The sequence below is a fragment of the Bidens hawaiensis genome, unplaced genomic scaffold (assembly GCF_021521415.1).
Source record: "Bidens hawaiensis isolate Kalapana, Puna unplaced genomic scaffold, B.hawaiensis_p1.1 tig00018002_1, whole genome shotgun sequence".
Taxonomy (NCBI): Eukaryota; Viridiplantae; Streptophyta; class Magnoliopsida; order Asterales; family Asteraceae; genus Bidens; species Bidens hawaiensis.
Window position 1 is genome coordinate 258785 of NW_027492716.1, and position 21504 is coordinate 280288.

At 35.7% G+C, this 21504-nt stretch overlaps 2 protein-coding genes across 2 annotated transcripts; both read left to right on the forward strand.

Annotated features, from left to right (window-relative positions):
* Positions 1 to 2689: 2689 nt before the first annotated feature.
* Positions 2690 to 10445, forward strand: LOC143555155 (uncharacterized). The gene is made up of 23 exons (XM_077044768.1): positions 2690 to 2870; positions 4110 to 4364; positions 6557 to 6681; positions 6776 to 6820; positions 6914 to 6995; positions 7075 to 7143; positions 7220 to 7390; positions 7477 to 7542; positions 7639 to 7707; positions 7780 to 7848; positions 7929 to 7990; positions 8063 to 8305; positions 8383 to 8516; positions 8616 to 8710; positions 8778 to 8816; positions 8887 to 8943; positions 9034 to 9138; positions 9245 to 9296; positions 9374 to 9429; positions 9513 to 9571; positions 9688 to 9739; positions 9847 to 9948; positions 10038 to 10445. The coding sequence occupies exons 1-22, from the start codon at positions 2709 to 2711 to the stop codon at positions 9910 to 9912; spliced, it is 2133 nt and encodes a 710-aa protein (XP_076900883.1). The 5' UTR covers positions 2690 to 2708; the 3' UTR covers positions 9913 to 9948; positions 10038 to 10445.
* Positions 10446 to 12878: 2433 nt separating this feature from the next.
* LOC143555166 (uncharacterized) lies at positions 12879 to 15532 on the forward strand. The gene is made up of 7 exons (XM_077044776.1): positions 12879 to 12914; positions 13048 to 13131; positions 13643 to 13852; positions 13939 to 14018; positions 15096 to 15171; positions 15238 to 15306; positions 15398 to 15532. Exons 1-7 carry the CDS (start codon positions 12879 to 12881, stop codon positions 15530 to 15532), a joined length of 690 nt encoding a protein of 229 aa, XP_076900891.1.
* Positions 15533 to 21504: the final 5972 nt, after the last annotated feature.

A 21504-nucleotide genomic window follows, 5' to 3' on the forward strand; every position in this document is an offset into this window, starting at 1 on the left:
AGGGTCAAAATCTTTGGCATGAATAATAATATGTGTCGGGTCCAGGGTGCGCATTTTAACCCACCAGCCCGTCAATCCGCAACCTATTAACCCTCAACCAGTCAACCATCCATCATCCACACGTTTTGGTCCTTTGGGAGTTGGGACAACCTTAGATCAAGACCAAGCCACAGACCACAGTACCAAGTTGGCCCCAATCAAGTGATCAACATAAATCAGGCCCATTATGGACCCAACATAGGGTGGGGACTTATGACTTATGACTTATGACTTATGACTTAGGTGTTCAGAGTAACCAAGTATCTATAAACTCTTTCTATGCAATAAAAGAATAAAATGTATTTCCTTAAAACCTAACCATAACTCCATAAGTTTATGTCTTGATCCTTGTACATGTGAATGAATTAGTTTAACTTGTGGCACTAAATATAACATCCATATTCTTAAGTGCAACAATTTAAGTTGATAATTGAATTATATCATATAATGAAATATGTGTGAACCTTTGGGTGGGCAAAGGTGAAATTGCACTAATTTTGTCGTTATTTTACCAATTTCGTGAAAACAACGTTAAAAGTGGCGGAAGGTTTATCAGACATCATGTGGTGACGTTGATAGTCGAAAGACAAGGGTACACGCATCAATCGGCCGGTGTCCCGGTGGTTGAGTGTTATGTGCCTTATGTCCAAGGCTTGATGCAAAAGTACTATCGACCCGAGGGTCTCACCGGAAGCAGCCTCTCTATTCCTATGGGGTTGAGGTAAGGCTGTCTACATGTTACCCTCCTCAGACTCTAGTCCCTACCATAACTTTGCTATTAGTGAGATTTAGTGAGTACGATGAGGATGATGATGATGAATTGAATTATATCATATGGATATCCAATTATTTCAAAACATCTTTTAACATGGTGGTCCTTTATGCCATGATGTGTATATTGTAGAAGTTTTCTTAACTACTATCTAAAAGTACCTTAATTAAATTACCAATAATGAGTGAAATATTAACATGGTCGTCTTTGAGGATTTAAATGTCTCGGTCGAATCAAAATAAAAAGGTTTGTATACTTTAACGAGTAACGAAATAAATAGGCCCGTAGGCCCAATACCTCAAATGTAAACAAAATATGTAAACAAACATTTCAAGAGCATTTCCATAAATATGTAAACAAAATCTGAAGGATTATGGATTGTAAACAATACCTAAAGATCTTCTCTATTTCAAGAGCATTCACAAACGCACCAATTAGTCTATATCTCACTAGTTCTTCATCCAAAATTTCAGACGAATTCAAAGATAAGCATGTAAAACTTTTCCTTCGAAGCATCCGATCGGACACGTACTTACGCTGGATGCGAACGAGCTCACGGGCAATAACATTCTGTAAAAGGAAGAGAAAAGTGACACATGGGTTGATCATGACTGCGCATTAAGGTAAAGAATAAAATCATCTTCAACAACACTATAATCTCAATGTCTAAAGTAACAAAAGACATCAACTCTTTAGGTTTTTTTTAATTAAAAATAAGTCTTATTTCAAATCTTTGTATTTGAACGATTGATGCATCTTTCCTTGTAAAACTTTGTTATCATTCCCCGCTCTAGCACCTGAAGAGGGGGGGGGGGGGGGGGGGATTCAAGTCAAGCACTCTAGCTAGTAGCTACCAAAGGGGGGCAAAGTCTAAATTCCAAAATACCCTACAGGGTTGTAAACGAACCGAAGAAACACGAATAAGACCTTGCTATTGTTCGTTTGTTAAGGAAATAATGTATTCACGAACATTTACCGAATGAGTTTTTATGTTTGTGCTCGTTCATTAAGAAAATGAATGTGTTCACGAACAGTTCACGAATACAAACGAAATCGCCAGAGCCTAGAGATTGAGACCGATGCATTCATCAATATGAATAATGAAAGCCTGTAAACGAATCGAACAAACATGAGCAAGGGCATGCTTGTGTTCGCTCATTTAACTTTAAACGAACACAAGAACTTAATCGAACAAATAATTATGTTCATGTTCGTTTATTTAAAAATGAGCATTTGTGTTCATTTATGTTCGTTTGCTTAAATTTAAACGTATTTAGCTATTGCAATTCTTTTTCTGATAGCGGGTCACATGTATAGGACCAACTGGGGCATTGGTCGGCATATATTATCATAAGCATAAACATAAGTGAGGAGACCTGATTCAAATTAAAAAGAACCTCTAGGACATATATGAACAAATGCAACTGAATACAAACAAACATAAACAAGCATAAATGAAAACACTACACAAATTAACAAATATAAAACACAAACTCATCCAGATAATATTCAATTATTTTCTATTAATACATAAACAAACATAAATAAACATTCATGAACACAATTAAACAAATACAAATTTTATGTTCATGCTTGTTCGTTCATTAAAGAAACAAACTTAAACGAACTTTCCGTCAAAAAATTCACGAGTAGTCCACCGAAAGATCGGTTTATTATTAGGAAAAATAATAATAGTGAGAGTTTGACGTGAAAACCCGGGACGGGAGGGTGATCGGAGTCAGTAATTATCCATCCATCCATCTAACTATTTGATTTCAGCTCCGATTTATTAGTCGTCTTATTCTTGTTCACCGTCACTCCATGCCGTCAACTTCTTTTCAGATCACCGTCTAGTAACCGCTCTTATTATTATTATTATTATTATTATTCACCATCCATGGGAGGAGGATACGCCTACACCACTAATCCAGACGATTACAAGCTTCTAGAAGAAGTCGGTTACGGCGCCAGCGCCACCGTCTACCGCGCGATCTATCTTCCGTCCAATGACGTCGTCGCCGTCAAGTCTATGGATCTCGAACGCATCAACAGCAATCTGGTAATTATAATTATAATAATAATTTAATCTGTTATTCATCCAGTAACTAATCAGTTTGTTAATTTAGCTAAGACCTAGGGCATTTGTTCCTTTTTCATTGAATTGAAAGTCTAGTAGGATTGAATCTATCATGTGAAGCTCAATGCGATTGGTTACAGATTTTGTAGAATTGAATCGATCTAGAACTTGAAACTTAGGGCATTCGATATCGGAAGTCGAAGCGCGTAGGGAATTTTAATTTTGCTTAATTTGTGCAGATTCTATTTGCTCTAGTTAAAGTAGGTGTTAAAAGAGGTATTGGTAATTTTATTATTTATGATCTGCAATATTTGTAATGGTCCTTTGAGCTAACAGCAAAGGAGTTGCAGTTGAGTCACTTTAATAAGTTTAGGTGATTTGGGGTAAATTTGAGGACTATACTGTTTCTCATAAATAAAATAAAACTAGAGCTTTTTAAATTTGCCATGGTAAGTATCAATGTGTCTTCCTTCAACTACAATCGATATAAAAATATGATCGTTGTCGTTAAAGATTCTTTGTTGACAGTGCTTTTGTAGATGCTAACCTCTGCAAGCCATTTATAGACAGTCGATACACCAGAATCCCATTTAATTCTCCTGAGAAATAAAAATGATTATATAGCAAAAAAGTACACTCTTATTCACCACATATATACAATATCACAAACCAACAGGCGGTTTTAAAATGCACGCATCACATGATGCAGTAATGCAGTTCCATGATGCGCACATCACATGATGCGGTTTAATACGATCTTATGTGTAACATGGTGCCTTATGCGGTTGACCAATATTTAAACAGATTAGATCATCGATTGCGATTGATCTGAGTTTTTTAAATCTGATTGAGCAAATCTGTCCATCGATTACGCAATAGGTTGAGTATTTGAACAAACTCGACTACTTATTGTACAAATTAGACCAAAGATGATGGGAATATCTTATATTCAATGTTTAAAAGTTAAGCAAGTTCAAACATTATCTATAAATAATTTTTTAGTATTTTTTAATAACAAATGCCTCGCATACATGATGTGCACGCTTCGCACATTAGAAATTGGCTTTTAAGATCAAAACACATTGGATTGCAGCATGCCTTTTAAAATCAAGCCAACAGGAACTGTACATGAATACAAATGCTACTACATGAGAGATGTATAATAAAGTACACATGTAGTGGAATTTGTGGTGATTATAACTTGTGTAAGGACTGTTACAGGATGATATTCGAAGGGAAGCACAAACAATGAGTTTGATAGATCACCCTAACGTGATAAAAGCATTTTGTTCATTTGTTGTCAACCAAAATCTTTGGGTGGTTATGCCATTCATGGCAGAAGGTTCATGTCTACATCTTATGAAATCAGCATATCCAGATGGCTTTGAAGAATCAGCTATTGCCTCTATTCTCAAAGTGACTCTTAAGGCTTTGGAGTATTTGCATCAACATGGACACATACACCGGGATGTTAAGGTCACTAGATTTACTCTTCCTTTTGTTTTTATTATTACTATTTTTATATTGTTATTGAACTTTTTTCTCTCTCATCAAAGCGAGTGAAATTTAACACTTTTGACTAATTTAAGAGTGAATATGCATTTATTTACGAATATAAGAATTTAAACGTGGGATCTTTATTTACCCTTGTTTGGCTATTTAACTACTAGGTTTTTGAAAATATAACTTTCACTCTTTTGTAATGAGAGAGAAAATTTATTGTTCGCCATATCGTCAAATTTAGGATCTTTATTACCTTTTTGACAAATCTCTCTTATCATTATGAGATAATCACAAACGTAGCCATTTTTATGAGTGTGTTATACGGTTATACATATACCTCTGGTCATGTCAGAACGATGGCACCTTTTTTGCTTAATTTTACGTCGGTTTTGTTTCTTATCTATAATGAAATGTTGCTTGAAACTTACTAATATCATATTGTTTTTAGTTTATCATTTCTATACTGCTATTTTTTATTTTATATCTTTTTATTTTATTCATTTATTTATTTACTTTCGAGTTGGGGTCTCGCCGGATGCAGCCTCTCTATCCTTAGGGGTAGAGGTAAGGTTTGCCTACATCCCACCCTCCCCAGACCCTACTGATAGCTTTGGCTATTTGTGGGATATACCGGGTATGATTATTGTTGTTGTACGTGAATACACAGTTTTTTAGTTGTGTATCTACTTTTACTCACGCATTTTTGGTCTTGTATGCGAATAATAATACATTGCTACGTGCCATACCCTTTATCCCATGATCTTTATGACATGTGGCCCATGCTCCCAATTTTACTTCATGTTTCCGTTAATTTTATATAGTTACAACTTACAAAGTGTTAGTGGTTAGTTTAGAGTTAGTAGTCGTGAGTTAGGATTTCATTTCTTGTTGCCAATAAAAGGCTATCTAATTTCAATATCAGATTATGATGAAAAATGATGAATTGATCTGGTTGTTCTCTCTAGTTTCTGATCTAGAATCCTTCTTATTTTCTTGGACCATTTGATTAATGATTCGATTCGTATCAGTGGTATGAGAGCCGCCTTGACCACCCGGACCCATGGCTGCTTAAACACTATCCAAACCCGAGTTCCGTCAATGGAGGGAATCCTTTGTGAGACTCGAGTCCCAGTTTGAAACCGTCTTCGTCGAGCTTCGACAGCGTTCGAAGCCCGCCACACTCCTACACCGCCACCGCAGTTTCCGCTCCCATGCCACCACCGGTTTCTGCTTCCGCACCAGCATCACCTCCATTCCCCACCCCTACAGCCGCTCAGACTCCAAAATTGTTGTCTATCCATAACCCTCACACCTTGCACCACATCTACGGCGTTGCAAACTTAATTGAAGATAAGTTCTCAACCCAAGCTAAGCCTACTGTACGCTCATTGGCCCTAGTAGCAAACCACAGTTCCAAAACCACAACTACTTCTAACCTTCAATCCCATTTATTACCAACACAAATCAAAGCATTAGCAAAACCGTTTTCACCAACACCAGCACCGACACGGTCACAAAAACCACCCCTCGGATGTATTCGGCTCTAACCACTTGGTTCATGTGATCACCAAATCAACATGGATAGCTGATAGATACCAACAAAGTTTTGATTTAGCTGTTGAAGACCAACTAGACGAATCAAGGCAACGCGAGTGGTGCCCCACGAATGCATCCCTGAATGCACTTGGACGGGTCGACTGGCGGCTTTCCGTCCTTGAGGACAAGGACGATTTGAAGAGGCGAGGAATGTTACGTGCCATACCCTTTATCCTATGATCTCCATGACACGCAGCCCATGCACCCAATTTTACTTCATGTTTCCGGTTATTTTATTTAGTTACAAGGTGTTAGTGGTTAGTTTAGAGTTAGTAGTCGTGGGTTAGGGATTTCATTTCTTGTTGCCTATAAAAGGCTATCAAATTTTAATATCAAATTATGAATGAAAAATGATGAATTGATCTGGAATCCTTCTTATTTTCTTGGACCATTTGATTAACGATTCGGTTTGTATCATAATACGCAATGTGATGTCACAAATCACATTAGTTTAAGTCAACTATTGATAGGAAATATGTCTTCTTTTGTGATTTTATCTATTATTATTGGTATGGTAGTATTAATACTGTTATTGCTGTTATTTGTTTTTTAATGATATTTTGGTCTAGGCTGGAAATATACTTCTCGACACTAATGGGGTGATAAAGCTTGGGGACTTTGGTGTGTCAGCCTGTATGTTTGATAAAGGTGATAGACAACGTTCTAGAAATACTTTTGTAGGAACTCCTTGCTGGTTAGTACATGATCTAATTTCTTTAAATTAGTATTTTGTTTATTTTTTTAGTTTCTGAGGTCACTCATGACTTAATTTCAATACTACGTTACAGGATGGCACCAGAGGTACTGCAACCAGGAAGTGGATATGATTTCAAGTGAGTGTAGATGATCTATTTATTAATAAATTGTTTATGTTTTGCACATAGAATCACAATTTGGTAATAAAACATTACAATCATCATTTACAGGGCTGACATTTGGTCATTTGGAATTACTGCACTGGAGTTGGCTCATGGTCATGCCCCTTTCTCAAAGTATCCTCCAATGAAGGTTAGTAATATATTCATTTCAGGTGACGGATACATTTTATTATAAGTTATTTTTTAATGATTATTCTTTTGTATCACAGGTTCTCTTGATGACCATTCAAAATGCACCCCCTGGACTTGATTACGATCGCGATAAACGGTTTTCTAAGGTAGTTTTTATATTTGTAGTAGCATGCAATGTTACATTCTTACATAAACATGAAAACTTTATATCCTTTTTAACAGTCGTTTAAAGAATTGGTTGCGATGTGTTTGGTGAAAGATCAAACAAAAAGGCCAACTGCTGAGAAGTTGTTAAAGCATTCTTTTTTTAAACAAGCAAAACCTCCAGAACTTTCTGTGAAGAAACTTTTTGCTGACTTACCGCCACTGTGGCACCGTGTGAAAGCCCTCCAGGTATGCAATTCTCGTTTTATTGTTTATAAAGTTAAAGCGTTTTTAGTATCCATTTAATCTTTATATGTTTTGTGAAATATGTGCAGATTAAAGATGCTGCACAGCTAGCTCTCAAGAAGATGCCCTCAGCAGAACAAGAAGCCATATCACAGGTTAGATGTTTTTTTTTTAATGAAGTTAATTTTCTCCTTTTTAACACTAATTATCTGTCTAATTTTTTTCTTTCTTTTTTGAATGATGATATCCAGAGTGAGTATCAGCGAGGTGTTAGTGCCTGGAACTTTGACATTCAAGATTTAAAATTTAAAGCATCCTTGGTATTATTCATATATACATCTTTTAGAATTGCTTCTTATACTACTATAACTGACTTTATTTGAATTTTAAAGCTGCAAGATGATGATGAAAGTCAAGATACCAAAGAAGATGATGTAAATGCTTCATCTTTTGTCAATAATGTAATAATATTTCATACAAACTATGCCCGTTAAGATTATAGAATTTGTACATCATAATAAAATACTGTTCTGTGCTTCAGGATGCATCCGATTCAAAGGTGACACTTGACGAACAAAATTCCACAAGCGAGATTATTTCTAGGTCTTGTAAAGTTTTTATTAATTTATTAATGCTGTTTGTAATTAGCTTCTAACGTTTATGATCTTGCTTCAGTGATGAGGTGGTCCCATCTGAATCCTTGAACAATAAGTTAGAGACCCCGGAAAGTAATAGAGGGAACATTCTAGAAACAAAAATAACAAAAACAGAGCAACTTCCTTCTACTTCAGATAAAGATTCAACTCAAGCTAAAACTAGAGTTTTAACAGGAAGAAACCGACAAACGCAAAGTGGGCCTCTGGTGGCGGGTGTGGTTTTAAATCATTCCAAATCTGAAAGAACTCGTATTTTAGAGAGGTTTCATCATTATCTTTAATTCTTTACTTGTTTCTGAAGATTTATGATTTACATAAATAATTTAATTTTTTAAATAGGTCTGATAATGAAAGCTCACAAGCAATCGATAAAATTCATCAAGTAAGAAAAGCTCCCAGTTTTAGTGGTCCTTTGAATCTTCCAAACCGAGCTTCAGGAAACAGTTTATCTGCTCCAATAAAACCAACCGGAGGTTTTCTTCTATTCTCACATTTTGTTTAATAATTTTATTAATGAAAAGTGAAAACAGTTGTTGGTTGACTCGTATGCGTATATTTTGACTTTTTAACAGGGTACAGAGAATCGTTGGATGAAAAGTCAAAAGCAAATTTGGTGCAAATAAAAGGACGGTTTTCTGTGACATCTGAAGATCTTGATCTTGTAAAGGTATGATTGATTGTAAAGCTAATGGGCCTGCTAAATTACGGTTTCTAACTTAAGTTTTTTGCTTCAGGATATACCATTATGTACGGTCCCACGACGGTCGCCTCAGGTAAGAAGATAAATCTGATATTAGTTTAGATGCAAAATTTTAATATAATGCCTTAATTATGTTAAATTAGGAATCACTGAGGAAGTCTGCAAGTGTGGGTGACTGGATATTTGATTCAGATAAAATGGTCTGTATAATTGTATCCCACTCGACTTCATCATCATATAGCTTCATAATTTTTGTGTTTCTAATTTCATTTTTTTTTCCTGTTTACCAGCCAATCCCTAGGGAGAACAATAGCAGTTCTGTACATAGTAATTTACCTGCATCATCTCTAATGCCACACCTTCAAAACCTTTTTCAGCAGACATCGATTCAACAGGTAATTAATTACACCAGATTTACTTCTAAATTCTAAAACAAAATTGAAAATATGAAATTGATGATGAAGTTAATGTTCTTATTAATTTAATCACTTGTTTGTTCAGGATCTTATTTTGAATCTGTTGAATACCTTACAACCAGCTGAGGTGGCAGACGGTGAGTCAAAAAGACTCGAAATCTTCATTGGTTTTTCAATTTTATTGTGAATAATTTCTAACTCTTATTTTATTCAGCTTCTCAAAATGGGAAATTGCCCCCGCTGCCTCGCACTTCCGAGAACAATGGATCTGTATGAAAAAAATTCACATTTTACCTTTTAAGTTCAAATGTTTCATTAGCTTAGTTTTAAATTATTTGTTACCAACTTTTCAGGTTGAAGTATCTGATAGAGAACGCTTGCTGTTTACGAAGGTTTCTGAGCTACAATCCAGGTTCAACTAACATTCAAACTGTCTTCACATATACGTATACATATATGTGTGTGTATGCATATATATGTATGTATATCGTTATCATGTTTTTTATTTGAATTTTTTTTCAAATACAGGTTAACAACCTTGACTGAGGAGTTGACTGCTGAAAAGTTAAAATACTTACAAGTGAGTTGGTTTAGATCTTGCATTCTACATGTTTACCTCTCAATATGTTTCAAAACAATTTTATCGAAATTTTGTATATTAAGCTGGTTATATCATGTCAAATACAGTTACAAGAGCGAGTTAATGCGATTACAAGCCGGGATGGTGGGCAGAAAGGCGAAGCTGATGCTTGATATACTCGTGGGAGTGATGTAACGCTGTATATTCTGGTAAACTAGTTAGTTCGCCTTGTTTTATAAAATAATTTTTATAACAATGTTGTATTTAAGGCTAACCGACTACAATTAACTGGAAGCAGTGGTGCTTGAAATGAAGAAAATTGGGTGATCTTCCTCAGCTGTGTAATAAGTTTTTTGTTTAAAGATTTCCCGATGAATAAAGAAAAAGAAAAGAATCGGGTAGTGAGGAAACCTTTTCTTTGATTAATTTTTCATACAAAGAGAAAGAGTGCCTGGGTTTGCAGTTTGCTGTTATAGTAGCAAGCAAGATTGATTGCTTGATTCTTTGGGCTGAATCTCTGAAGCTCATTATATATATAAAAATATAATATGTATTATGTTAAATGTTGGTAGTAAACTGTAATTGTGAAGAAACCAAAGGTTTACATGATAAGTTTTTGTTTGTATGTTGAGATTCTATGCAACTGTTGTAATCCAGAAATGTGAATAAGATAATAAACTGAACTACTTCATGTTTTTATTTTGGGGTTTGGGAGAGAGTTCTTCCTTACGTGTTTAAAAGACTTTGTCGCATACCACAAGCAGATTTTTTCGGAAAAGTTCATTTATTCTCGTGTGGGTTTGGTTGAGGGTTGTGCTGCAGAAGCGTCCTTATTGAAGCCTAGCTAACGTGAAGCGTTACAAATAATATGTTCGTCCCATCAGCTTACCTTTTGTTTAATAATCTTTTATACGCTTTAGACCTTCCATTCTAACCGGCCTTCACGTCAGCTATACTTTCCTTCTCCTTTCCTATGTGTTTTGCTTCACTTTCCTCTCTTGTAAAGTTTGTTTCGAGTATGTTTGTGTACATGGGCTCTCACTCATTGACAATCATGCGTTGGAAATAGTCTTACGATCATAATGATGTAAATGTATAATGTTTTGACGATGCTTTCACCGATTTTGATCAATTTTGTTTTGGTTTTGTCAGTTTATATGATTTATCCTAAATCAACGGTTTGTTTGTGTGCGGTCATTAGCTCATAACTGAATGAATGACAATGATTATTTTCATTTAACCATTCGGCCAGGATTCAATTTTTATATTATGTGTAATAAAATTGTATTAGATGGAATATCTTAGTTAGTGTTTATTGTAATTATCTCTTTCACTCTAGTTATTAGGAAACATGATCTGATTAGGGTTCACTGTAAGTATTCCTATTATATCCTATATTTAGTTAAACTACACACGACATCTTACAAGGCTTTTTATGTTATTTTATGTATTCTTAATATTATTATTATTATTATTATTATCTATTTCTTCTTTATTTTGATAATTATTAAAAGAAAGATATTGGTTAGTTGTAGTCCTCTTAGACTTCCTCCATTGCACCGTCATAGCCAAGTGTGCACCCACAGAGGAGAGAGATTGAGATTGTGAGTTGGGGGAGTTGGGCCATGACTGCTCCACCCGTTCTAGAGCATCAGTTGGAAGAGCGTGCAAGGAGGAAGGGCACCTCATAGTAATGGTGTCAGTCTTATATTAGACGTATTGCAGAAGTTGCTAGGCGCTAGTTAAGAGGCCGGGTACAGCCTAGGATTAATAAGGGATTGATTGGATCAGAATTTTTATATGTAATATAGTTATATACACATCAATATGAATATAATACTTGAAAATAGTTCAAAGTTCAAGCATTTAACCATTAAGATAACAAAGGAAGTACTTAAAAGCTCATTGTCTAATCATATAGGTTAAAAATATTCGGGCTGATTTGTTTGAGCCAGATTTCACTAAAAAGCTTTTGGACATATTGGGCCGAGTTGGACCAATCCTAGTTTGGCAATTTGAACCTATGATATATGACCAGGATCGATTTTGACTGACTCGCAACTAGAGCCTCCGATTAACAAAATCGAGACGCCAGAAGTCTTATTATCGCCTATGCAACCATTATTTTAGCAAAACTAAATAGAATTTATTTGTTATAGTTTAATAATGCAAATCTCTATCATAATTAAAGATATAGATTGATTACTTCCTTAATAGTTATAGGTTTTTTTTTGTATGTATATATAATTATACACATAACAAAAAAACTCCGTATATATATTGAGCCTACCCTCCTGCCCATACACCCAATGATAAAATAATAGGCGAGTGAAGGAAGAGTTGAAGTTGACGATGGCGACGGCACACATTCCCACCATTCTTCCTCCCATACTCGATGATAAATCTTCTTTATTCTCCGCCTGCTGCTGCAACTCATTAAAACTCAAACCTAGTATATACACTATTCATCATCACTATTATTATTATTATTATAATAATAGTAATAATATACACCTACTCAACCAGGTAGAGGCACTCGTCTCTTTTTGTTACTTTTTATTTTGAGAAAATTACCGTTTGCGTCCACACAACGAGTCCCCGAAAAAAATTTTAAACTGGTTGAGTCCTCGTGGTTTCTGAAACGAACAATTTGAGTCCCTATCGTTTCAGAAACGAATAATTTAAGTCCATGTGGTTTCAGTAAAATGAAAGTTTACCCTGAAATTTAAGTAAAGGCAGAGACTCAAATAGTTCATTTTTTAAACCACCGGACTCAACCAGTTCAAAATTTTTTTCGGAGACTCGTTGTCTCTCCGCCCAAAAACACAGGGACGCAAACAATAATTTTCTCTGTTATTTTATTCGATTTCTATAACCCTAGCTATATACTATAGTATACGGCTGGACGTTAAACGATGAAGTTAAAAGGGTTTAATTTAATTGAATTTAAATACTTGGACATACCCGTATTCCATTGAAAATTTTAGCCCGGCCTCTCGTTTATGATTTAAAAAAAAACACATTTTGAGTCCGCCCCGAGCATTTTCATCCAAGCTTCTCCCCTTCTCCCCTCCTTCTTCTTATTATTATTATTATTATTATTATTATTATTAAGAAGTTTTGTGTCACAAAGTCCCGAATGGGCCCCTATGCGGCCCCTCATGGGTCCTTTTTGGTTTGTTTTAGTTTCGGTTCGTAACAAACATAGCGAAAACCAGTCGAATGTCAATTTTGTTTTTTGTTTTAGTTCTGATAACGTAACGAAAATCGACCGAATGCGGATTTTGTTTTGTTTTTTGTTGTTTTAGTTCTGGTACTATAACGAACATGACAGAGACCAACCGAATTTGCATAAACTCACCACCTCAACGCCCAAGATCGACAACGGTCTGGTTTTACCGACGCCCGAGTTTTACCGGCCGACACCACCCTAGTGGTCCACCTCAAATTTTATTATTTTTTGTTTTTATTTTGGTTTTAGTTCCGGTACAATAACACACGTAACTGAAAACCGACCGGATTCACATCGACTTACCACCTCAACACTTGCTACCGACAACGTTTGGGTTTTATCATTGCCCGGGTTTTACCTACCTGCTTCGGCGCGTTCTGCCCTGACGCAACGCGCCAGGTAAAACACTAGTTTTAATAATAAAAAAAGAGTCTATATGTTGTGACAGCGTTGTCTCCGAGAATCGTGAATTTTTTTTTAATAATTGGGTTTAAACATTAAGAATACATTTTTTTTTCAAAAAAAATGTATATAATATTAAAAAAAAATATTGGGCCTATCGAGGTGTCGGTCCGGGGTCTGTCGACCACCCAGCCCTGCCTCATATTCTTGCTCTTGATATCTCCCAGTTTAACATTCTCCGTATGTTTTGGCATTGTTGTTTTTAACAGAACCTGAGAATAAGGAACAGAAGCTGCAGGGCAGTGCTATTGCACGACGCGCCGTTTGCTGGCGCAATCGGCGCATGCATACTCAACTCGCTGATCTTCCCACCGGAGGTTCGCACTGACGACGAAGACAGTGAGTCAATGATCGACCCGGCTGACGCAAGGTTTTCGGTCATGGGGATCATTAGCTTCATCCCTTACTTCAATTGGATGGTGAGACTTTTTATGTCTATGTTTAAATAGACAGTTTATATGATGAACTGTTGATTTTGATTATTAATATATTTCATTGTGTGCAGAGTTGGGTGTTTGCTTTGATGGATACAGGGGATAAGCGTTATGCTGCATATGCCATTGTTTACTTAGCTCCTTATTTAAGGTTCATAAAACTTGTCATCTGCTTATTGATTATAGGATCTGAAAACAAACATGTTTTGGGTTGGCTGACATCAGTGGCGGATCTTCAACATCTAGTATGGATGGGTCGAAAGTCACGAGACTCAACTTTTTTCCTACTTTTAAGTTTCGGGTCAGCAATCTGGTTTAGTCGGGTCGGGTCAAACAAACACTAATTCAATCATTCAACTTACCGTTCTTACACATAAAAAACCAATTTTTAAACAAAGAAAGACAAGGTGCAAGGGGAAAGATTTCTTAGGTAAATGGTTTCCCGCTCTTCGGCTTCAAGGGATTTATTAAAAAAAACACTAATTTTTAAAAAACCAATTTTTAAACAAAGAAAGACAAGGTGCAAGGGGAAAGATTTCTTAGGTAAACGGTTTCCCGCTCTTCGGCTTCAAGGGATGTATTAAAAAAAAAGTGTGTCCCAGACACAAATAATATGGATGGGCCGGACACATAATATGGATGGGTCGAGCTGAACACATATAATTTTTTTTTTGACTTTTTGGAAAAAATTTACCCTACTAAACGAAAAAGTTGGACGGGCCAAGGCCCACCTTGGCCCATTATAAGATCCGTCCCTAGCTGGCATGACCCACTTGAAAAATGGGTTAGCTTGTTAACATGGTTTTAAAATACGCAATGCATTCCCATGCGTATGTGAGACGTTTGTTATTAAAAAAATAGTAACAAGTTATTTTTAATATTATGCTATTTCTCGTTAAAATCAAAACGATTACAATAAAGTGGCAGGCAAACGGGCAACAAGCTGCGCCGCAACCCCCTTTTGAATAGCAAAACCAATTCTACTAAAAACAAAGCGTTGGGTCGTAGGAGACGACAAAGTACCATGGATGACAAAGTTATTTATAATGGATTATATTTTAACTTGTTAGTATCACCAAATAAGTTTTATGTATGGCCAAAATTAGTCTTTTAACTCTATATATGTGTACAAGTAGTACATGTAGGAACTCACTTTACCCTATTTAAGGGATTTTAAAACATATTATATTTTGATTTTAGAATTTTTAATCCCATATTGTAATTCCAGGTCAAATTTGTCATTGCTAACCGATGAAAGTTGGTTGCCTGTTGCCAGCATTCTTCTAGGCATTCTTCACATTCAGGTAAAACCTCATCAAATTTAAATCCGTTTGTGACCGAGATGATCTTGATATGTATGTTATTGACAGCTAGAAGCGAGCATCAAGAATGGAGATATTCTGAACCTGCCTTTATTTAAAAGAAAGAAACACGAACAGGTATAACGCTAACAAGTTGATCTTGTAACATATGTTTTTTTTGATACAAATGTTGATTATGGGGTGGTGTGTGGTGTTTTTGGATTATTAGGGGACAAGAAAAGATGAAGGAAGCCTGGCTTCTGCAATAAATAAATTACGGTATTGGCGGTTCCCTAAAATGCATGCTGCACAAGTTCAAAATTTGGATGAAGATGGAGAGGAAGGGAAAAAGGAAAAACATTAGGTGGTGGTTGTGATTTCTGATTTGGTTTTGAATTTTTGATTAATGCGTTGTTTGGACATGTTATGAAGGTTGTGCTGTTTTGAACATGGGTTTGTGATCCCAATCTTTAGGTTTATTGTTATGAATCTGCAGCCACAGTTTATGGATCTATGAAAACATGTCATCAGCTGGTTAATCACTAATGACAAAAGTAATACCATTTTGCTATAATTCTTTGTTAACAAGAAAATTGTTACTTCTTTCTACATAATATTGATTTGTAAAATCATTCAAAAAATCTACAGAATTAATGGTTAATTTCATGGAAATGAATTATATGTTTTTACACGTTTTATTATATTTGAGTGGCCAAGCAAAACGGATTAGACGTGTCGGCTAATGGCTCATAACGGGTTATGGTGAAACTGAGTTCGAGCCAAAACCAAGACGTTTTAACAATATCATTTGATTATAGTGAAAATGAGGTTTGACCTAAATGCGATTGAGTTGAAATAAGTTGTTTTACTTTTCTAAACAACAAACACACAACTCTAAAATCACCTAATGCCCGCTTTGTTAGACCAAAATCTACACCACTTCGTGGGGGCTAAACATTTGGTGCCACTAGGCCAAGAGATTGCCTTGAAATATGTTGTTTACTAAAATGGGGTTATTTTGTTATATTTGTTTGTGGTGACGGTTGTGTTTTTGGTTGTAGTGCTAGTGCCAGTTGTAGTGGCGGCGATCGTATAGGTCGTGTCAACTGTAGAGATTGTGAAGATAGTGGTGTAGTGGCGATAGTGATAGTAGTGACAGTGTTGGCTGTGATGATGTATGTAGTATCATGGTGTCAAAGTTAATGAAAAGGGCAGGAGCGAAGCTTGGACGAGTTTGTCCCGCAGGGGGCTCAAAATGTATTAAAAATCCATAAACGCGCGGGAGGGACTCAAATTTTAAGTCGAAAACGGGTAAATTTACACTACGTATAAAAATTTTCAAACGAAAACAAGTAAATTTATACCTCTGCGAAAAAAAACAAGGGGGGACCGGGCCACCTTGGGCCCTCACTAAACTTTGCCCCTGAATAAGGGTGATAGGATTAGTGGCGGTGGAGTAAAAAAATATTTTATTTATATTGGATGGGTGAACTATTACATACATATTTTTTTTGAGGCGTTTTTCATCTACGTGGGAATGAATTAGCTAAATTTATCCATGAATACTTACCAACTGGCATTGTTTCTAGAATCTTCTTCATTATGTAGAATAACGAAAACTGAATTTGTTAACGTAAAACTGATGCTTTGGATGTTAATAATGCACAAGCAAAACATAAACAATTGATGGATACTCTATGAAGGCAAAATAAGTAATATTCATAAAGTTGATCGATCTATTATTATTATTATTATTATTATTATTATTATTATTATTATTATTATTATTATTGCAATGGCGGACGGTTTTTAATTTAAAACAAGAACAACATAAACGGTGAATCAGAGAAACGAAGATCGATCGAATACAAACAAACAAACCATAGAAATTAAGCGATATCCGAATCGTCAAAGTCGTCTTCAAAGGAGTTGAAGAAGTTGGCATCAGTGAGGTCTTCATGGTTAAGGTAGGGCTTCTCGTTGAGGTTGAGACCGGGGTCATCCAAAGGAGGCATGTTGTTGATTGATGCCTCTGTGAAACAGCGGACGTTGGTGTTAACGCTCATCGCCGGCTGAAATTTGCGCAACTCTTGTTCAATTTCAGCGTCGTCCATGTAGTCGTAGAGGTTGGTGTCAAAGTCCGTCGTCTGCAGAATGTTGTTCCACACTTCTTCGAATTGAATGGCGTCCACTAACACGTCGGCAATCCCCATCGTTTTCTTCTCCATCATGTGACGGTGTTTCTGTCCATGTCTTTTATAGTGACAATGCAGAACGTAACAAACGCACTACTTCAGCTGCCACATTAGATTTCCACTCATCCTTTAAAACTAGCCGTTAGAAATATACTAGCCGTTGTAAGAAAAAAGAAACTAGCCGTTAGAAATTAAAAAAAAATATTTTTTAAAGTACCAAATTTGTAATATATTAGGTAACTCATTTATTATTTGGTTTAAGTAACATTTCCATTGACTATTTATTATGTTACATAAAATTAAGCAAAATTTATTAGAAATGGTTTACTAATTACTGGACAAGCTAAGAATTAATTAGAAAATAATGGGTCATGTGTTGCTTGATGTCATCCGCATTCTTGGATATTAATTCAAACAAATGCAATATTTCATTCCACTCCTCCAATGCATTGTCCGACCATAGTGGCATTTGAAAGCCATCCGGCGGTTGCATTGGAGATGCTCTAAGTGCAGGGCGGTCCAATCTTTTGAGAGGCCTAAAGCAAATCAAAAATTTGAGGCCCTTTTACTAGTTATATTATTATCAACCTGTTTTTTTTATTCTGACAAATTTTGTTTGAACGATTAAATTTTTACACACTAAAAGTTTTAAACCCATGACATCTTATTCACATCTTCATCATCTTACGACCCCCACCAAAGTAAGAATGATTTTTATTCTATCAAATATATATATAATAATAAACTTTAATAGCATGACTTTTGTGTGATACATGAGTGAAAATTAAAACATTCAACCTATAATATGCAATTATGCATAAAATAGGCTAAATATTGATAAAAATATATGACTATAAACAACGTAAATAATAGATATGTTTAACATATCAATAGACTATAAAAAAAGTAAAATCATTTTAATAAAAAAAAAATAAAAACACAAATATATTAATAGGGAAAATTTTCAAAATAGCCCATTTTAGAGAGAAGATTCTCCAAATAACCCTTTTTTCCTCAAAATAATTTAAGATTTGGACTGGCAAGACGCATTAAGAAAAGATAAAAATGATGAGGGAGCAGTCCAAATTTTGAAGGAAAGTAAGGTAGGAGACGGGATTTGAGAAAATAATGAAGGTAAAGTCCAAATTATTTTGTAATCTTGGGGCAAAAGTCCAAATTTTTTCAAAACTTTTTCTTTCAAAAAACCATCTTGAGAGACTGTTTTTTTATGTTTCCTACCTTTCCCGTTCATATTTTCAAATTCTTGGAAAACTGTATTTTTTACAATTATACCCCTAAACCACCACCACCACCACCACCGCCGACGCCGTCGGCCCCACCCCATCACCACCACCGTCACTATCACGATAGCCGCCTCCACCGTCAATTTTTCTGTCGCTGGAGAAAACCACCACCACCATACCCGTCAATTTCCGTCGCCGGAGAAAACCACCACCACCACCGTTACTTCACTCTCTCTCTCTCTCTCTCCATTATTCAAGCTTCGAATCTCTCTCTCTGTGTAAATTACAAAAGCTTTATGTTCAAAACTACTACTAGTGCTACATGTGGTCTTGTTCTAGGTCAAACTCCTCTATCTACTTTGATCAGTTCCTATATAAAATAAAATGGGGACGGCAGCAGATCGGTTTGACGGTGGTGGTGATGGGTATGGTGGTGGTGGTTTTCTCCGGCGACGGAAATTGACGGTGGAGGCGGCAATGGTGATAGTGACGGTGGTGGTGATGGGGTGGGGCCGACGGCGTCGGTGATGGTGGTGGTTCAAGGTGGTGGTGGTGTTGGTGGTTCAAGGTGGTGGTGGTGGTTCAGGAATATAATTGTAAAAAATATATTTTTTCAAGAATTTGAAAATATGGACGGGAAAGGTAGGAAACATAAAAAAACAGTCTCTCAAGACGGTTTTTTGAAAGAAAAAGTTTTGAAAAAATTTGGACTTTTGCTCCAAGATTACATAATAATTTGGACTTTACCTTCATTATTTTCCCAAATCCCGTCTTCTACCTTACTTTCCTTCAAAATTTGGACTGCTCCCTAAGGGTATGTTTGGTATTATGGGGTAATGGAATGCAGAGGGAATGGAATGGATATAGGAATGGAATGAACAAAGAAACAAAATGAGTTATTACCATTCCATTATCTTGTTTGGTTACCATATAGGAATAACATGGATCATTACTAAAAATGACAAAGATGCCCTTGAAACAAAAATAAAGCGAAACTGACCCATTTTCAATACGTTATCAAACATGAAATGTTTAATATATTTATGTTATAAAATTAAAATATTTTTAACTGTTAAAATCATCATAACATATAGAAATATCCTAGAATCCAAACACACAGTCACTATGTGAATGCCTGCATCTAACTGCCAACATATTCAAGAGCATTGTATCAGTACAGTACAGCAATGGAGATAGACGTGTTCATAATATAAATTATGATTTGGTCCGGATCTATCCCGACGGTTTTTGGTATAAACCACAAGCAAAACCATTTTACACCAATAGACCACAGGTAAACAAGAAAATCCGACCGTCAAACCTAACGTTAATTGGTTTAGACGATTGCACAGATTTACAAGAGCTGCGAACATCCTACACAACAAGCCAACATCACATGTAATCAACTACAAAGGAATAACGAAGTAAAAGTTAGAAATTGTTCATAACAAGAATAGGATAGCATTAGTTGACAGTGGAACAAGAGTAAGCTAAGGATTATAGGAGTCGACTATTATAATTTAAAATTTTCAAATTAGATTCAAAGATATCAAATAAAGAGTTTATTAAAAACACAACACCACATATGTGTTTTAACGATTATACAACAGTGATGAATCGGCAAGGTAATCAATGAATTATTGCCAACATATATATTTATTATGATCGATCCTGATCCATTTATGATACGAAGAATCAAGAAATTAACGATTGATGAAGATGAAAAATGTTATTGAAGAAGGGCAAAGTCGGGATTATGAGATAAAAAGAGACGGAATGAAAAAAAAACTGGGTAAGGTGGAGGAATAGATTTGATAGGTTTAGAGGGAATGCCATTCCCTACGTAATACATTATTCCTTTCCGACGTTCAACCAAACGCGTCTCATTTTCATTACGCTTGAATGGGTTATTCCATTCCTTTTTCATTACCTTATACCAAACGCTACCTCATTATTTTTATCTTTTTCTAATGCGTCTTGCCAGTCAAAATCTTAAATTATTTTGAGAAAAACAATGACTATTTTGGAAATCTTCTCTCTAAAAAGGACTATTAAAAAAAGCTGCTACCTATTTTCATCATCACCTGCGAACACTTCACGGTCTTAATTAGAAACCTTGGGAATACATGTTGCACGCTTGTTAACCAGCTTGTCCAACTGATCTCGCTTCCTACTCCTATCGATCTCTCTACCTTTCAGTAACAAACCTTAGTTATACATGCTTTCAAAACATGGAGGCCTTCTCAAATTAGAGACCTCAAGCCCTAACTTCACTTGGTTATATGGTAGGGCCAGTACTGTCTAAGTGTAATGATCGTCACCACGGTTGCTCTTGATCACCAATACATGTAAGTTTCATTGCAGTGTCACATTTTAGAGATTTAAAACTATGATCGCGAAGTAGCTGAGTCATACCTGGTCAAGTCTATGTAGGAACTCACTTTAACTAATTTAAGGGATTTAAAAAAAAATGATATTTTGATTTTAGAATTGTTAATCCCATATTGTAACTGCAGGTCAAATTTGTCGCTGCTAACCGATGAAAGTTGGTTGCCTGTTGCTAGCATTCTTCTAGGCATTCTTCACATTCAGGTAAAATCCCATCATAATTACATCCGTGTGTGACCGAGGTGATCTTGATATGTATATTATTGGCAGCTAGAAAGAAGCGAGCATCAAGAACGGAGACATTTTGAACCTGCCTTTATTTAAAAGAAAGAAACATAAACAGGTATAACGCTAACAAGCTGATCTTGTAAGTTTATGTCACACCCTGATCTAGGGCCTAGGCGTATGACCAATAGTTGGTACTTGTTTTGTAAATATATTAGAGTTACGTTCTTTTAGCGGAAGTTTTTTGAATAAAATATCATTATATTGAAATCTCGGGACTTAAA

Excerpts from the sequence above, each read along its gene's own strand:
- LOC143555155 (XM_077044768.1), top strand. The coding sequence starts at position 2,709 with ATGGGAGGAGGATACGCCTACACCACTAATCCAGACGATTACAAGCTT. Across the intron at positions 6,996-7,074 it reads CAAAGTATCCTCCAATGAAG|GTTCTCTTGATGACCATTCA; the intron begins GTTAGTAATATA and ends TTTGTATCACAG. Across the intron at positions 7,708-7,779 it reads TAAAATTTAAAGCATCCTTG|CTGCAAGATGATGATGAAAG; the intron begins GTATTATTCATA and ends TGAATTTTAAAG.
- LOC143555166 (XM_077044776.1), top strand. The coding sequence starts at position 12,879 with ATGGGCCCCTATGCGGCCCCTCATGGGTCCTTTTTG. Across the intron at positions 13,132-13,642 it reads CCAAGATCGACAACGGTCTG|AACCTGAGAATAAGGAACAG; the intron begins GTTTTACCGACG and ends TGTTTTTAACAG. Across the intron at positions 15,172-15,237 it reads TAGGCATTCTTCACATTCAG|CTAGAAGCGAGCATCAAGAA; the intron begins GTAAAACCTCAT and ends TGTTATTGACAG.